The sequence below is a fragment of the Elephantulus edwardii genome, unplaced genomic scaffold (assembly GCF_000299155.1).
Source record: "Elephantulus edwardii isolate Elephantulus edwardi_28Jun2011 unplaced genomic scaffold, EleEdw1.0 scaffold00322, whole genome shotgun sequence".
NCBI classification, from domain to species: Eukaryota; Metazoa; Chordata; class Mammalia; order Macroscelidea; family Macroscelididae; genus Elephantulus; species Elephantulus edwardii.
The window spans coordinates 382731-399255 of NW_006400072.1; the positions used below are offsets into that span (position 1 = coordinate 382731).

The 16525-nt window shown below is 42.4% G+C and overlaps 1 protein-coding gene across 1 annotated transcript in view; it reads right to left on the reverse strand.

Annotated features, from left to right (window-relative positions):
- Positions 1 to 2910: 2910 nt before the first annotated feature.
- The window catches only part of COPG1 (coatomer protein complex, subunit gamma 1), a 15771-nt gene continuing 2156 nt past the window's right edge, over positions 2911 to 16525 (reverse strand). Inside the window, exons 3-15 of the mRNA XM_006901372.1 lie at positions 15921 to 16001; positions 15614 to 15685; positions 15398 to 15477; positions 14224 to 14299; positions 13888 to 13980; positions 13387 to 13473; positions 12198 to 12355; positions 11943 to 12076; positions 10969 to 11036; positions 10538 to 10726; positions 5573 to 5711; positions 5245 to 5343; positions 2911 to 3041 (exon numbers count right to left, since the gene is read on the reverse strand). Of these exons, the coding sequence (XP_006901434.1) occupies positions 2911 to 3041; positions 5245 to 5343; positions 5573 to 5711; positions 10538 to 10726; positions 10969 to 11036; positions 11943 to 12076; positions 12198 to 12355; positions 13387 to 13473; positions 13888 to 13980; positions 14224 to 14299; positions 15398 to 15477; positions 15614 to 15685; positions 15921 to 16001 (1407 nt within the window). The remainder of the gene's footprint in view (positions 3042 to 5244; positions 5344 to 5572; positions 5712 to 10537; positions 10727 to 10968; positions 11037 to 11942; positions 12077 to 12197; positions 12356 to 13386; positions 13474 to 13887; positions 13981 to 14223; positions 14300 to 15397; positions 15478 to 15613; positions 15686 to 15920; positions 16002 to 16525) is intronic.

A 16525-nucleotide genomic window follows, 5' to 3' on the forward strand; every position in this document is an offset into this window, starting at 1 on the left:
GATACAGGCCATGGTCTTTGCAATCATTAGTTATGCATCAGAGAGTTGGACAATGACTAGGGAGGATAGAAGGAGAATTGATGCCTTTGAGCTGTGGTGCCAGAGAAGAGTATTGAATGTACCATGGACTGCCAAGAAAACAAACAGATTGATCATGGAGAGGGTTAAACCAGGCTGCTCCTTGGAGGCAAGGATTCTGGGGCTTCATCTGACATACTTTGGACATGGAGGGACAGGTCCTTGGAGAGGGACATCATGCTTGGGAGGGTAGCGGGACCGCGCAGGAGGGAAAGACCCTCTATGAAGTGGATTCAGTGACTGGGGTAATCTGGATGGGTGTGTCAGAGGCAGTGCGATTGCCATAGGATAGGGCAGCGTTTAGGGCTGTTGTACACAGGGTTGCTATAAGTCACAAGCAACTCGACGGCACATTACAACAATATATCTCATTTCGAGAGCCCATTTTGTCTATTAGCAAGTTCTAAAACTTGTTTACTTAATTTCTCATAAGGACTATCATCCTGGATTATATTGCTCAATTTTTCCGAAGCTGGCGGTATAGGAAATTCATCCTCCATTGTATCAGAATCACTATCCATCTCTTCTGAAGAGGTTTTTTCTTCTAACTTTTCAGACATCTTCTCCTCAGACTGTAATAGTTTTAAAGCGAAGTGATCAAATCACTTAGTAACCAAACCGAAGCAGGAATCACATCTCCCTTTTGATAAACTCTTTCGAAAGGTGACAAAGGCTGTTTCTCACCTTCAGCGTTAACCTCCTTATCATTTAATTCAGATTCGTGCAAAGATTTAGCCATTTTTCTTTGCAAATTTTTTTTATTATTAGAACAATCCTGCACAGACTTTTTTACTATTCTTTTCAAAGCCCTTACTGACCAAAAATTAATAGGAGTCTGTTCTCTTTTTGATGTGCTTTTCATAAAGCTTTCACAACATTTTGCCAAGTTTTTAAATTTAACTGCACTTTATTTACCGGTTTAAATCAGTGACAGTGTTTCTGCACATACTGAAACAACAGCAAAAATGACCTTTATCTTACCTTTACCCCTGAGCTCTTAAGTAATTCTTTAATTAATGTAATGTATTGAGCTTCAGAGGATGGGCTGTTCCACATGACTCCTTTTTATCAATTCTACTCTGAATTTTTTCTAATTCTTCCCTTGTCTTTGTCAAGGGGTATGAGAAACCTCATGAAACTTTTAGTGAGGATTTTCTCATGACCCTGCCTTTAATTTTCCAAAAAGTTTCACTTACCCTGAGCGAATTCCTTTTTGGTTCCTGGTGTCTGCTCAAAAAAGAGAAAGCGAGACCACCACCTTACCCAAATAGAAACCACCACCTTGTCCCAGGTTCGGGCACCAGAATGTTGCAGACCGAGGGTAAAGTAATTTTATAATTATTAATGAGACAGATAGCCAGGAATGAGAGTGAACAGAGAGCATGAAAAACGGGGCCAGCAGTTCTCGACTGAAGACCCCCATTCCTGAACTAGCTTTCAGTTTATTACAAATATTTAGTATTGGCTTCCCCTAAATCACAGCAGGAGAACCCTGGTGATCTTAGTCTTAAGGAAGTTCCAGGGAGACTACGGTTGGCCTCAAGAGTCTCAAGCTCCACTGCTCTCCATGTTCCTTTGTTCTCAGGTGGGGCCAGCCCATTCCCTCCTTAGTGGGAACACAGTAACCAGGTGGAGATCAGTCCTCAAGCACTGGGTGCACCCCCAGCCTCTCAGGTACGTTCCCTTGACTGTATGGGGGAACTAGAGCTCTAGGGTACCAGGTCATTGTAGTGGTGAAACCAGTTAACCCATCCCTCCCTAGTGGGAACACAGTTACCAGGTAAAGGTGGGTCCTCAAGCACTGTGTGCACCCCCAGTCTCCTAGGTGCATTCCTTTGACTGTATGGGGGGACCAGAGCTCTAGGGTACCAGGTCATTGTAGCAGTAAAACCAGTTAAGCTGTTTTCTCTGCCTCACAGTCCTTTTTGGAGAGCAGAAGCTGAAGCAGTCAGGAAAACATTAATCACACAAATGAACCTCTAACTCTCGTGGGCACCAGAATGAGAGTGTCCAAGATCCTCTCATGTCCCCTCCCACCCACAAATACTGAAACTGCAAAGCACATCTGGTTTGCATATAAAAACCCAATTCTCTGAGCCTGCTCTTTGAGACCTCAATACTGGATTTCTTCAAATAAGAGTCAAAGAAAGAATGTTCTATCACTCTCTCCATACAAATTTACCTCTGACCTGAGGCTTGACAACACTCAGTTGTTAACGCCTCCTTTTGTATTCTATAAAAGGTGAGTGGTGATGACAGTCCAGGATTAAGAGTCTGCACTCAATGCCTGTTTGTTCTTTTACTATGCTGTCCAGTCCCTACACTTGTGGTGGTGACGATGTGTGGGACAGGATCTACCTCACACCAAGTACAATAACCAAAAAGTATCTTTTACATGTGCTGTTTAAAACCTCAGAAAACTTGCTGCAGTGAGTTTGAGCTGAAGGTAGGGAAACTACAGAGAGGAACGTGAACCCCTAAGAATGCATCTGTACAAGTAGCAGCAGCCATTCAATAAACACATGCTGATTTATTTATAGGGATAAGATGTTCAAGAGGTGCAAACATTTTATTCATTTAAAACATATCAATTGCAATATCCTCCCCCTCTGTAGGCAGGGCAGCAAGTCTAGAACAAGTCATCTCCTATTACAAAAATAAATTACTCCCTGACAATTTTGGGGGAAGGGAGGAAATAAAAAAAAAATCCTCAAAGCTTCCTAATTATTTTTAATACAGAGGCTGAAGATGGGATTTCCACTGGGTTCATAAGGAAGGCATACCTTCTGTGTAGTGTTGGGGGAAAGGGGTAGGAATAGGGATTCTATAGGCCTAGCCCACAGATGCCAAGATGATGTCTACTGGCAGCTCTTCAGAGCTTCTGGCTGTCACTTGCATTGTCACTGTATCCAAAAGCAGCAGCCGAGAACGTACCAGGATGTCATGACCACCCCGAAATACACCTAGAAGGAACAAGAGAAGTGCAGGTTTGTAACAAAGGAGGTTATGGAAATAAGGCTGGAGTAGCATTTTGCAGTAAATGACCAACTGAAATAGGTGGGCTTGCAGCAAGAAAAGGTGGGCTAAAATCGATGAGTGAGGCTTTGAGCAAGACACTTCATACCTCTGAGCATCAAGTATCTGTAACTTCAAAGTAGAATTATAATACTATTTCAGGTCTCTGCCAAGACTCACATGCAGTACTGAAGTAAAAGACTTGTGTCTGAGGTCACAGAGACTCTCACACGTTAGCAGATGAAGGGAACAGGCCCATGAGAGAACCACAGAACAGGTGTCTGCAAGACCCAGGGGACTGGGGTGACTCATTGTGGCCAGAAGCAGATGGTGGGGCCTGTCAGTTGGGAGCAGGTCAATGAAGCACAGCATCCTCCCAGCTCTGTTTATAAACACTGCAGAGAGAGGTGTAGTTCATCCCTTTTTAACTCTTGTAGGTTTGACAGCTGTACTCCTTTTTTTAGACAAAGGATCATTATCTCTTTTTTTTTAAGTTTTCTATCTTTTATTATTTTGTATGTGTGTACCGTCAAATCAGATCTGACTGGTACGGGAGGAGACTGTCCCTCCTTCCCCAGTCAACCATCTGGTGGATTTAAACCACGAGTCTCTGGGATAGCAATGCAGCTTCTAGCCACTAGGCCACCAGAGTTCCCTGGATCATTATCTCTTAACATAATCACAATTATAGCTGGACTTACATATAAAATGATATATTTTCTGAGATTTGCTTTACCTCGAGAAGGGGAAAATAATAGTTGTTAAAGCTGGAAAATGAATACATGGGATTAAATATATAATTTGTGTGTGTTTAAAAATTCCTATAATAAAATGAGTTTTAAAAGTCCCATTTCTATTTGAACAGATCAACCCATCCAGAAAATTGGGCAAATTTTATGAATTAAAAACAATTTACCCCTGGGAGATACAGGTCTTATTTCCAAAGCACTCTCTCCATCTCTCATCACCTTTCCCTTAGGTTGGCTAAAATCAAAGTTTGGGGAACAAGCTATTTGGAATTACTCAAATACAAAACCCCCTAGCACTGGCCTCTCTACTCTTCTCTCACATTCAGGACCAAAACAATGGTCCTAAGGCTTAAACCATGGAAAAGTGGTTTCTAGTTTAAGTTAGAAAGGTAGTATTGAGACATTAAAGATATGTATGTAAACATTATTGCTTTGCATTCCATTATATTTTTTTATATGAATTTGTGTGAGTAAAACACGATGTTTTGTAACTTTCTAATTAAATATGTTCCAAAGGGAAAACAAAACAATTTACCAAAGACGGAATACAAATGGCTCTTCCACATTTATAAGATACTTCATTCAAAACACAAGAAATATAAATTAAAACTAGTCTTCATTGCTACCTGTGAAACCCTGTTGAAATGGCAACAGTTAAACAGTTAATTAGTTCCTTTTCTTAAAAAATAACCACTACACTGAGATGCCATTTCCCACCCAGGCTGACAAAGTGTCAGGGGCCCACAAGAGTGTCAGGGGCAAGAAATTTTCTATAAGTTCTATAAATTTCTATAAAAAGCAATTTAGAACTATTTATCCAAATGAGAAATGCAAATCACTTTGACTTAGAAATATTATTTTTAGACCTTTAAAATAAAATATATATGGGTAGCTTGAGTGTGCATACATGTATGTGTGTATATGGGTATTTACTATACAGCATTATTTATAATAACACACTGGAAACAGTCTAAGTGTTCAGTAGCAGACTAATTCAATAAACAGCCAATCCATACAATAAAAGTTATAAAGAACAATGAGAAAGCTTTATGTATCCGAGGGAAGATGTCCACTCAAGTGAAAAGCAAAGTACAAAACGATGTATATTCAATTTTGTACATAAACACTTGTGTTTTTCAAAAAAGGAATTCATAAAATAATAGGAAGGATGTACCTGCATTGTCTGCCCAGTAACACCTGGGTACCTGCTGAGAGGGAAACTGGCTGGCTAGCAGAAAGAAGGGGAGGAAGACGTTTCATAGCAGTTTTCTCACACTTGCTTGTTTTAAGCTCGGTGAATTCTGAATCACTGTGCTGCCAGAGGGAGGTGCCGGACGAGGAGCACCCAGGCTGTAACTGCCCAGGCCCTTCCCACCCTCCTCACCCCAAGAATGGTGCTTACCAGCGAGGAGCAATGTGTGGGTGTTCTTGTTATCTGGCACTTTTTCTGACCTCTCACATGGGTGCATCCCCAAGAATTTCACAATATTGCCCACAGCCTCTGTAGAGAGAAATCTCAGCATCATAAACATGTCTTCTCACTTTGTGTCATCACTCCTTCCTTATCCCTAACCCTGTACTGAGGGGCTTTCAATCAAGTAGCACCTGAAGTATGTGCTTGAGACATAGCTGTGGATCATTAAGGGTGTTAGAGATGAGAAAGGAGAACTTCCACTACAGCCAAGGGTTTTGAAATATAAACAGTTCAGAATGCTGTCCTCAGGCCTTACCTTCAAGTGTCTTGATGGTTGACAAAGTGAAAGTTTCCTCCTTCTCAAATTCATCACCCACCTCATCCCAGGCTGCTTCAAAGTTCATTTTCATGACCTTTTGGATGTGATCAGCTACAGTGATTTCCAGATCTTCAAGCTGAAGAGAGAAATGGAAGTCAGGCCCACATTTCTGTAGGAGGGACTCCCTGCTTTTGCCATCTCAGCCTCTACTCTGAACTCAATCGCTCAACTCCTGTTCCAACATGCAACAGCCCTTGCTTGTTAAGTGGTAGACCATGTCAGGTTCTAGGGACACACAGCAACCTAAATGGACACCCATTCTCAATGTAAATAGAGCCCATGTCCCTATAACTCTGAGTCTAAGTAACAATCTACCAAAATTCTTCTCATTCTAGGGTGTCAGTTGAGATGACAGTCCTTCTGAAGCTTGCCTGGAGTCAGTGCCCCAAGGATCCCTTGTCTAGAGAAATGCATAGAAGAGTCTTCAAGGCCTACCTCTTATACTGGTCACTCCCTAGAGACTACAAGCATCTCAAAACTCAGCAGCCATTTCTGACTCGGTAGATCATTCCTCCTTTCTCAGCTGTGTCCTCCAGCCTGACATTCACTGGAACCCCAATGCCCACCTCAGCTTGTCCCCTCCCGGAACCTGACACATTATACATGTCCCCACCTTGACTAAATCTACATAAAGTTTCCCTGATTGTTCACCCAACAGATCTTCACTAAGCTCCTACTCTTGTGGGTCTTCAGGTGAATCTAAGACTCAGCTCCACAGTAAAAGGAGCGCTTTGGAATCAGCTCTCTGAAGTCCATTTAGCCCTAGGCAGTTACTGGGGTCGAGGATCATCTCTGTCTCATTTCTGACATAGGCAAGGCCCATTCTCACCCATAGCTCTAGAATGACAGACACACTGGTGGATGTCAGCTATATTCTACAGTGATTGTCCCTCTAGTCATAAACTCTAAAAAACCCCTGGCCATGGACAGACATATGGTCTGAACTCCAGTGGCATGGAATTGCTGTCCTACAGTCAGAACCAAAAATGATCCTGACCTCAGTTCTATCCAAGTGTAGAGGTGAAAATGAAAGAACTATTTCCGTGTACAGAAGGACTTCCTCACAGACAAAAACAGGTACACTTTATCCAGGAAGCAATTTGACAACAAACCAAAATTCTTAAAATCATGCATAACCTTTGACCCAGTTACTCTCTTAGGAATCTATCCTAAAGAAATACTATGAAATACATATAAAAAATTTGCATTGTTTAAAAAATTTCATGTTTAAATTTAAGGTAGATGAACAAAACAGAAAATTTGGAACTCTAAATTCAACAGTGAAGGAATGAATGGTCAAGTGAATTATGATACAGCATTTTAAAACTACTATTATGTGTTTGTAATGACATGAAAAATACATTATTAAGTGGAAAAAAGACCTATAATGTACAATAATAACCTCAATTATGCTATTCTTCTTCGTGTATTTGTTTGTTTCTATTTTTGGTTTTGTACTCGTTTGATTTTTTTAAAAACACACAAACTCATAATTTTAGAAGTACACACACACACACACACACACACACACACACACACACACACACACACACAATAATAAAATTTAAAAAAAACACCAAAAAACAAAAAACTGGTCAACTACCAGCAACTCAAGCTAGAAAACGCCTTTTTTTAAATGACATTCACAGCCTTACCTATCACCCCATGCTCTGTTAACTGTGTGTATTCTTTGATGAGTTCTCGAGTCCACCCCTTCTCTCCCACTCCTGCTTGCCCAGTTTAGGCTATTCTTATTCCTCCTTGCCTCCGGTCTCCTCACTCATCCCTCCTCTATCCTTGTGCTCAACGAACCTTTTTGATATGCAATTCTCACTGGGTCATGTCGTCTACAAAACATTCTTAAAAGCCATAAGCATTTTGTCCCTTTGTATACACCAATTACAAGGCTTATCACGCTACATTATAATTAAGTATATTATCAAATGCCCTAGTCAAAACTCTCTAATGACATATCGTCTAATTCCATTTGTAGAGCAGTTATGAAGTAATGATAGAAATTAAGAACAGATTGGCAGAAGGGATGAGTATGACTAGGAAGGAGTTGAAAACCTTGATTTTGATGGAAGTTAGGATGTGCACTTTCTGGGTTTTTTTTTTTTGTTGTTGTTGTTGTTTTGTAACTCCAAGTCTTTGTATATATTATGATAATCTCTGCTTTGTCTTCTTGAACTGCTCTTTGAAATATTCTGTTCAGCTATTTTATTTCTTCCTTTCGCATGAATCCTCTACACTGGAGATCAAGTTTCAGAAGCTCTTTTGACAACCATTTTGGTCTGTTCCTTTTTCCCCGTCTTTTTAATGATCATCTTCTTTCTTCATGTCTAATGTCCTCGATGTCATCCCACAAACTCACAATTAGTGTCCAAAGCATCACATCTAGCCTTAAAATGGTTTTTAAACTCAAGGTTGTATTCTGACTCTTATGGACTTGTTTTCTTCAGCTTTAGTTTGACCTTGAGCAAATGATAGTCTGCTCCACAGTTGGTCACTGGTCTGTTCTGACTGCTGATACTGGGCTTCCAGGCCATCTCTTTTCATAGATGTAACAAATTTTATTCCTTTGTAGTCATTCCATCAGGCAAGATCCACATACAGAGTCATCATTTTAAAAGTTTTCTGCAATGAATAAATCATTGATTGTACAAAATGCTATCATGCAATCTCCAGCTTTATTTCTGATACCAAGGCTGTGCATTTTCCAACAACCAACCCTTTGTATCTCACTTTTGTATTCCAGTCACCAATTATTATTATGTATCTTGATTAACTGTTTGATTAATTTCAAATTGCCAAGTGGATAGAAACCTTCAATTTCTTTATCTTTAGCTCTAGTGGCTGGTGTATAAATCTGAATAGTTGTACTAACAGAGGTTCCTTATATGCATATGAATATTATTCTCTTACTGACAGCATTATATTTCAGGACTGATCTTGAAATTTCTTCTTGACAATGTATGCAAGACCACTTTCTTTGTCATTCTCAGTATATGTCTGTCTGATTCAAAGTAGTCAATATAAGTTCTTTTCAGCTCAGCCTCCAGAAACTCTATGAATAGTGCTCATGTCTTTTGTTCATAGGGTCACTATAAGTCATCTACAACTCGAGGGCACTTAACAATAAGACCTATGATGATTAGCTATATGTGTTCCATTTCATTCTTGACAACTTCAACTTTCCTAGATTCACATATCATATATTCCAAAATACAATTATTAGTGGATGTTTGCGGCTGTTTCTCCTCATTTTACATCAGGTATGTCAACAAATGTAGGTACTTTGTTGAGTGAAAGGTCTCCTCCACCTCCATTAGGGTAGAATCTACTTTGAGGAGGATGCTCTTCTGAAGTCGTGTTTAAAGTACCTTGCAACCTGAGGGGCTCATCTCCCAGTACAAGCTCAGACAATGTTCCACTACTACCATGTATAACTGCAGACAAATTCTTTTGATTGTGCCAATGCCAATTTCCTGGTTTTTATATTATACTATATTGTGTGGGATGCTGGTACTGAGGGATAACTGAGTGAAGGGAAAACGGTATTTCTTAGTTCTTTGGGTCTATGAATTATACCAAAATATAGTTTTTAAAAGAACTAAAACCAAGGAGCGAAAATGGCGGAGTGAGGCGCAGCCTCCTGAACCGGCCTTGGGGCCGGAGGGGTTGGGCCGGCCCTGGGGTGTCAGTTGCGTTTAATGGATTATGTAGGTAATTTGGATTGCTAGAACCTCTTATTCTCTTAGCTTCCTTAACACAAGAAGAACATCTTCCTTGACATTTAGGTGCTTTTTTATATTTTCTTCATCCGAAAAAGAAAACAAAATTCTGAACTCAGGACTTGACAAGCATTTCTGTGTTGTCTCCTGTATCAGGTACTCCTGCTGCTTTTATCCAGCCACATTACCTTGTCTTCAGATTTGGATATTACTTCTCTACAGTTTACCTCCAGGATTTTGAATGGAAAAGGCTGCTTTTCTTTTTAATTCCACCTCGTAAATTCAACATGGTGAAGTCCCTAAATCCAGTCATTCTGCCAACTTCTCCAAAGAATCAGTTGTTAATGGGTCTTCTGCTGCTTCCTTAATTGTAAAGAAATTATTTTAAAAACAGGACTCTGATCTTAATTGGAAACACACACTTTGATGTTATTATTTCTGAATTCTTTACCTTTTGTTCCAAAAAGAAGACAATAAATAGCAAGAATGGATGATTTAAAAAAAAAAAAGAACTAAAACCTTCTCATTGCTTTCCTTAAAATCAAAACACTTCTTGACTCACAAGGCCCTACATGATCTAGCCTTTATCTACTCTCTGAAGTCATTGTCTGTTGCTCTCCCCAAAGCTCCCAAGCCCCTCACTGCTCCTCTCTCTTGTTGCTGCTCTTGCCTGGTCTGGCTCTCTTACCTTATTCAAATTTTAGCTCAAAGTCTCCATGTTAGAAAGGTATATTCCCTGTTCCCTGGCAACCTCCACTGGATTTCTATTTTATTTCCTTCACTACATTACCAATGTCTGAAACAATCTTGTCAGCTCATTTGTTTACTTGCTTATATTCCCTCACTAGAAAGAAAGCATGACGAGAAGAGGCATGTGACTATCTTGTTCACTGCTATGCCCTGCTCTCCTCAAATTGTGTAAAACAAGTGTTCAACAAACATTGAAAGAATTACCAAATGGATCCCTGACTTAACCATAAACAACCAGTGTTGCAGTATAAACAGTATAAATAAAGGGTGTAGAGGCAGGAAGAGGTACAATTTCAACTGCCAAGCCTCTCCTGAATCCGCAAGCCTGACCAGCCTCTCAAGTCCCTAGGCTTGGAAGCAGCAGGTAAACAGAACAGGTACAGAGCATCTCGCTTACTCCAAAAGCGTGCTTGAGTACCTTGAACTCATCCGAGATCTCGGACATAAAGGAGGATATCTGCTTCATGAGGCGGTCAATACTGCTCTCACTGCCTGTCTTGAGAAGCGTGGTGATGGCCAGTGTGGCAATGCTGCGATTTGAATCAGTGACAAGGTTCTCCAGATCCAGATTACAGGCTGTCACTGCTGATGGGTGCTTCATGGCAACCTGTATGGGAGAAAAGTAAGACAAAGGGGACAAGACCCCAATTTGTCATATGACATGATAGGTGTGGCCAAGTTGGACACCCTTTGGAAGAGATGATCTTGGCACCAGGAAAAGTGTGACCAAGTTCCACTTTTTACAGTGCAGCTCCCAGTCTAGCAAAAATCTCTACCTGGCCATCCACCACTGTCTAACCTTGCAGGAGAAGCCGATGGCTCCCATCCTTCCCACTCCCGGATTCTTACCTTATTGAGGGTACGGACAGCAGCATAGCGGAGGGCAGCCTTAGGGGAGCTGCAGAAAAGCTGGAGCACTGTGGGGAGACAGATGTTATGTGCCAGGCTGCTTACTATACCGGAGAAGACCTCCCACTGGGGCACAAGGAAAGGGTGTCAAAGGTATGCAGGGGTCTCTAGTGTGGTCAGCTACAAACCCCCTGCTCAGTGGATACGTCTTTCTCTAACCAAGAAAGCAAGTTCCTCTCTCTGTAGGCACCAGAGCCACGAGCAGAAAAGCCTTAGTCTGGTTACGAGAACTCAATGGCTCATTTGCCAAGCACCTGTGGGGTTTCTTGACTCAGCTTCTCACAGTCCTCCACTCATGGCCAGCCAGTCTGACAGGCACCAAAGTAGGTATCAACACCACTTCTGCCACTTGGTAGGGCCTCAGCCACGGAACGAAGGAGACCTTGTGGTGAAGTAGTGAAAGCATCCCACTACTAACTAAAAGGCCAGTGGTTCAAACCCACTTACTGCACCATGGGAGAAAGACAGAGTAGTCACCTTTTGGTAAAATTACAGCCTTGTAAACTCTCTGGGGAAATTCTATAGGGATGCTCTGAGTTGGAATCAAGTCAAGAGCAATGTTGTTGTTAGGCACCATGAAGTTGGAACTGACTCATAACTGACCCTCCAGTGGGTTTTCTGAGGCAGTAAATTGCCTGGGAGGAGAATGCTATCTTCCTCCTGCAGAGAAGCTAATGGACTCGAACTGCATGCCTTTGGGATAGCAGTGCAGCTTCTTATTACTAGGCCACCAGAGATACGATGCATGTGAAAGACTTCAACACAATGAACAGCAGGTGTGCAGGAAGTACTAATTCTTCTCCTGAATACCAGACTATGACCTATCTGAGGGCACTTTCCTTCTTTCCCCCCTCCTCCAGGGCCATGACTCAGTCACTCAAAGGCAAGGATGGTTTGAAGGAAGATGTGTGTACCTGATACTGCTGGGGCTAATTCTTTGGCACTGCAGCCGGGCAGGTTGACAATAGCTGAGGCAGCTTCATACACCACCATCTCGTGCTTGTTGCGTAGGCAGTTCTCAATGAAGTCAAACAGAGGGCTGTCACGGCTAAAAACAAAACCAAACCAAACCAAACCATGGGGACTACAGGGCAGTGAGAAGGCGCCTGGGCTATCTGGTATGATGAAATGGAAGGGCCCTCACTCCTGTGGAGAGACGAGCCTGTTACCTGCCATCCTCCTCTTCTAGCTGCTTGCTGGCCACCCGGATCATCATGCAGTAGGCAAAGGGAGACTTGAGGCCATGCCGAGTGAACTTGCTGATCATCTTACTGACGGCCAGGCGATCATTCTTGCGCACGTGGTACAGAAGCCCCAGCGCATGGTACTAAAAGACAGGGCAGCAGCAGGGATCAAGGGTGTGAAGGCTGGGTCACCGCTTCTCTCTGGGTCTCAACCTCAGTTCTCAGGTCGGCAGTCCCCACACACTAACACAGTACCAGGCACAAATGCTTAATGAACATAGGGCATCAGTGTGTCTATAGTTCTCATTTGAGTCCCCAGTTTCAACACTGGCCCAGACACCAAGCACACAGTTGTGGGAGTGATGACAGAAATAAAGGAAAGAGGAGATGACTTGATGTCTTTCTGGAAGAGAAAAGCCAAAGTTAAAGACCTGGACACCATCATGTGTCATAATGGCCTATGCAAGACATTGTGTATGTCAAACAACACCCCAAAGGTTAACCCCAGTGATTAGGCCGAGGACTCATGTCTGGTCCTGGCAAAGCTGGTCTGTCTTGTTCAGGGTTTTCTCTTTCTAAAGAGATAAGATATCGTACAGTTATTTCCTGTCTTCTCTGCTCTTTTCTGTTTCTTTGACTTAAGAGCTTGGACATGATAGCTGTAGGTATCACTATGCGTGACAGTTCTCTAACTGAGAAATGTTGTGAGGAACCACAGGTTAAGTTGTGAGAGGCCTGAAAAAAGCATCAGCAAATAGAGAAAGGAACAGATAAACATGCAGGGAGCACTTACAGATATATACCAGATGAGTTCTATGTTGTATATATCAAACGCATTAAATATTATATATGTTGTTTCATTTAATGCTTACAAGTTGGAAAGGTACAAATTATTTTACAGACAAAGAAACCAAGACTCAGTGAGAGAAGAAAAAAATACTGGCTTAGGGCACTGATGAGGCATTAAATAGATGAAGACCTCACCAATACAGTTACATGTGTTACCAATAAAGTAAGCCTGGCAAAGACCTGAATCTAGGAGACTCTCTCCCTACACTGGCCACACTGCTGAAGCATAACACACTCTAAAACATACTCAGCTGGTTACCAAAACATCCAAATCTTTCAGCACCAGCTAACTGGCAGCCACTTAAATAAGCTCCCCGCATCTCACCTGGACCATGATATTATCACTGGATGCCGCTTCCTGGGCCTCATTCACCCAGCGCTTGACCACATCAAAGCTGCACTTTAGCAGGTGCTGTGGACAACAGGACATATATTAAAGCACAGACAGGATGCCACCCAGATCAACCTCCTGGGCTAAGCATCTCATCTAGTCTAGTTCTAGTCTCCCCAGACACACCTAAGGCCTCACTGTCACCCTCATACTGGAGGGCCTCACTATGGCCCTAAACTCAAGCCAGCACTCACCTCCTTCTCCTTGTCATGACAGGAGATTTCCTCCCAGAGCCAAGCTCCACCTGTAGTCCCGTAAGATGAAATAAGGCCAACCCACCAGGCCCCCTCCATTGACACAGACTCTCCCTTAATCTTTTCACTGGCAAGAACAACAATTTCAGACTTAGGGGTACAAGACACTTCTTTCTAATGAAAAAAGTTCTGAGATTTTCTTTCTGACCCAACTCTCAGGGCTCTGGTTGCAGGTACATACCAGCGAAGACACCAGAGCAGAGCTGGAGACACTGGGCACCTTGTCCACAATGGCCTGTTTCATATAGCGTTCAATGGCCTGCAGCATGGTGCTCTGTGAAGACAAGGAGTTGGGGCACAAGAGCATCCTATCAATCCCAGCAGCTTTCAGGAGGACAGGCGTCAGGCTGGGAGAAGAGGGTATTCATATCCATGTGTTTCAATACACCACAGCTCAAGGTTTTTTGCTCAGGAGAGGAGGGTCAACCAAATGCATGCCAGGGTGAGACCGAGAGCCTGAGCTGAGTTGTGGGGAAGCAGAGAAGGGGCAGGTGGCTTGGCCACAGCAGCAACTCACGTCAGTGATCTGGCAGAGGGCGCGCACTGCGGGGCCCCGGTAGTTGTCCTCCTTGCCCGTCATGTCTTTTGTCAGGCTGTGGAGGAAGGGACTCTTCAACATGCAGGGAACCTGCCTGCTAAGCCCAAGGCCTACCACCTGCCAGTGCTTGCTCTCTCCCATGTCTCAAATGCCCCATTACTACACCTGCCTAGATTACTACCATGGTCTCCTCTAACCATTCTTGCTCTTCCCAAGCGTAACTCCACATAGCAGCCTAAAAGAGTTATACAAAACTCAGTACTGACCAGGTCACTGTTTTGATCTTATCAAAACATTTCTATGGCTTTCTACTGCCATGAACATCACATATTACTCTCCAGTGTATAAGTTCTCTAAGTGGCCTCTGTGCTCTCCCTTCAGATCTCTGTATGGAACATCCTTCACCCCTCATTTCAAAGTTATACTCTTAGTTTATTCTCATCCTTCAGGATTCCACTTGGGCAGTTCATCCAGGTACTATTTTCTGATCCAAATTCAAGTTGGGTGTTTTTAGTCACACTTCCTATGATTAAATACATTACATCCAACCTCAATTGCCTGTCTTTCATTGCAGACTGAGAGTAAACATTTTCTAAATTAACCTATACTGAATCCCCTTTAACACTTACGTCCCTAGGGAGGAAAAGAAAACGAAACAAGGGCAAGAGGAAATCAGAAGAGTGTGACTCAAGTTTGGTGTTTTTTGTTGTTTCTTTTTTTGTGATTCAAGTTTTAAGGGAAAAGTTTTACTTAATTTCACATCTGTCGGCTAATGATTCAGCCAAAAGTAGAATCTAGTGTTTAACAAGCAAGCTCATCTGTATGTAGCTTGCTTTTTCTATGCCTATTTTTTTTTCTCTATGCTTATTTTTACAGTGTTCTCACTAAAATCCTTGTTAAAGTTATGGTACTCGTTCACTATAACAAACCAAAAGAAAAGAAGGCTTTGAATCTAAGTTGAGAGAATTAAGAGGGAAACATTCCCTGATGGGTGGTAGCAGTAAATGACAGAAATGTAGGAGACAGAAAAAGAATTGGCAACTATGGCAACCTAAAATCTACCACTGATCAAAAGAGTGGTAGACACGAGAGGAAAAATGGCTTGTGTCCATGGAGCCATCAGTGGAGCCAACCTCTGCGCTCAAAGACTTGCCTGCTGGTGACAATGATGACATCCTCTGCAATGCAGGACATTTCCTTAATAGTCAGATAGCACATCCGACGAAGGATGGGCTGTGAAAGAGACAGAAAAAGCTCTATCTCCCCTGGCTCAGCATGGATTAGGAAATCTCATCTGCTGGGATGGGGGCACTGGCTTCCCTGGGATCAAGCTGTCCCCCTAATGGCTAACTGGGGTCAGGGCACTTACATCATTGGACTGAAAGAGCTTGGTCATGGCAAAGAAGGCCTCGGTTGCTTCCGTGGTCCCCAGGTGTTCCCCCTGTGGTAAACAAGAAACCTCAGCCTGGGACAAAGGGGATCGATGTCTCTTCCTGCTTGATCACCCCAGACCATCTCAAACTCTAAAGAAGTTCCATCAAAGGCAACACACTGAGCATCCAGAGGAGGCAAAGCTGTGTCCATGTCTGTAACCACATGAAAGCTGTTAAATCACGTAACTCACCTGTCTAGAACCCTCAAACTCCCCCAGGACCAGTTTCTCCACCTTGTATTACCTGGTTTATGAGATAAAGGATCTTGGTGAGGATGTGGGCACATTTCCGTGGGTTGATAGGAGTTTCATTAAACACACGGGCCTACAACAAAGCAACCACGGCTATTACTTTGTAGCTCAATTCGTTTTCTTCCCACTGCCCACCATCAAGCACAGCCCAGGTTCTAAGAGGTTCCTGGGTAAATACATACTCTTGCCTAGACAAGCTTACGCAATTTATTATTTTTCTTTTAAACTCATCTATTAACAATCTTCAAGCATGATAAAACTAGACAAGGTTGTTTCCACAAGGAGAAGAGTTTTTTGTTTTGTTTTTTTAAAAAAACTCATCTATTCAAGACAACCATGAGATATCTCACTCCAGTAAGACTAGCAAAATTTAACAGAACGGCAAGCAACAAATGCTGGCGAGGTTGTGGAGAGACTGGAACCTTTATTCACTGTTGGTGGGAGTGTAAAATGGTGCAACCACTGTGAAAAGTGATGTGGCGCTTTCTCAAAAAGTTGCAAGTAGAGATACCATTTGACCCAGCAATTCCACTACTGGGAATATACCCTAAAGAGACCATAAATGACATCCAAGTAGATACATGCATACCCATGTTT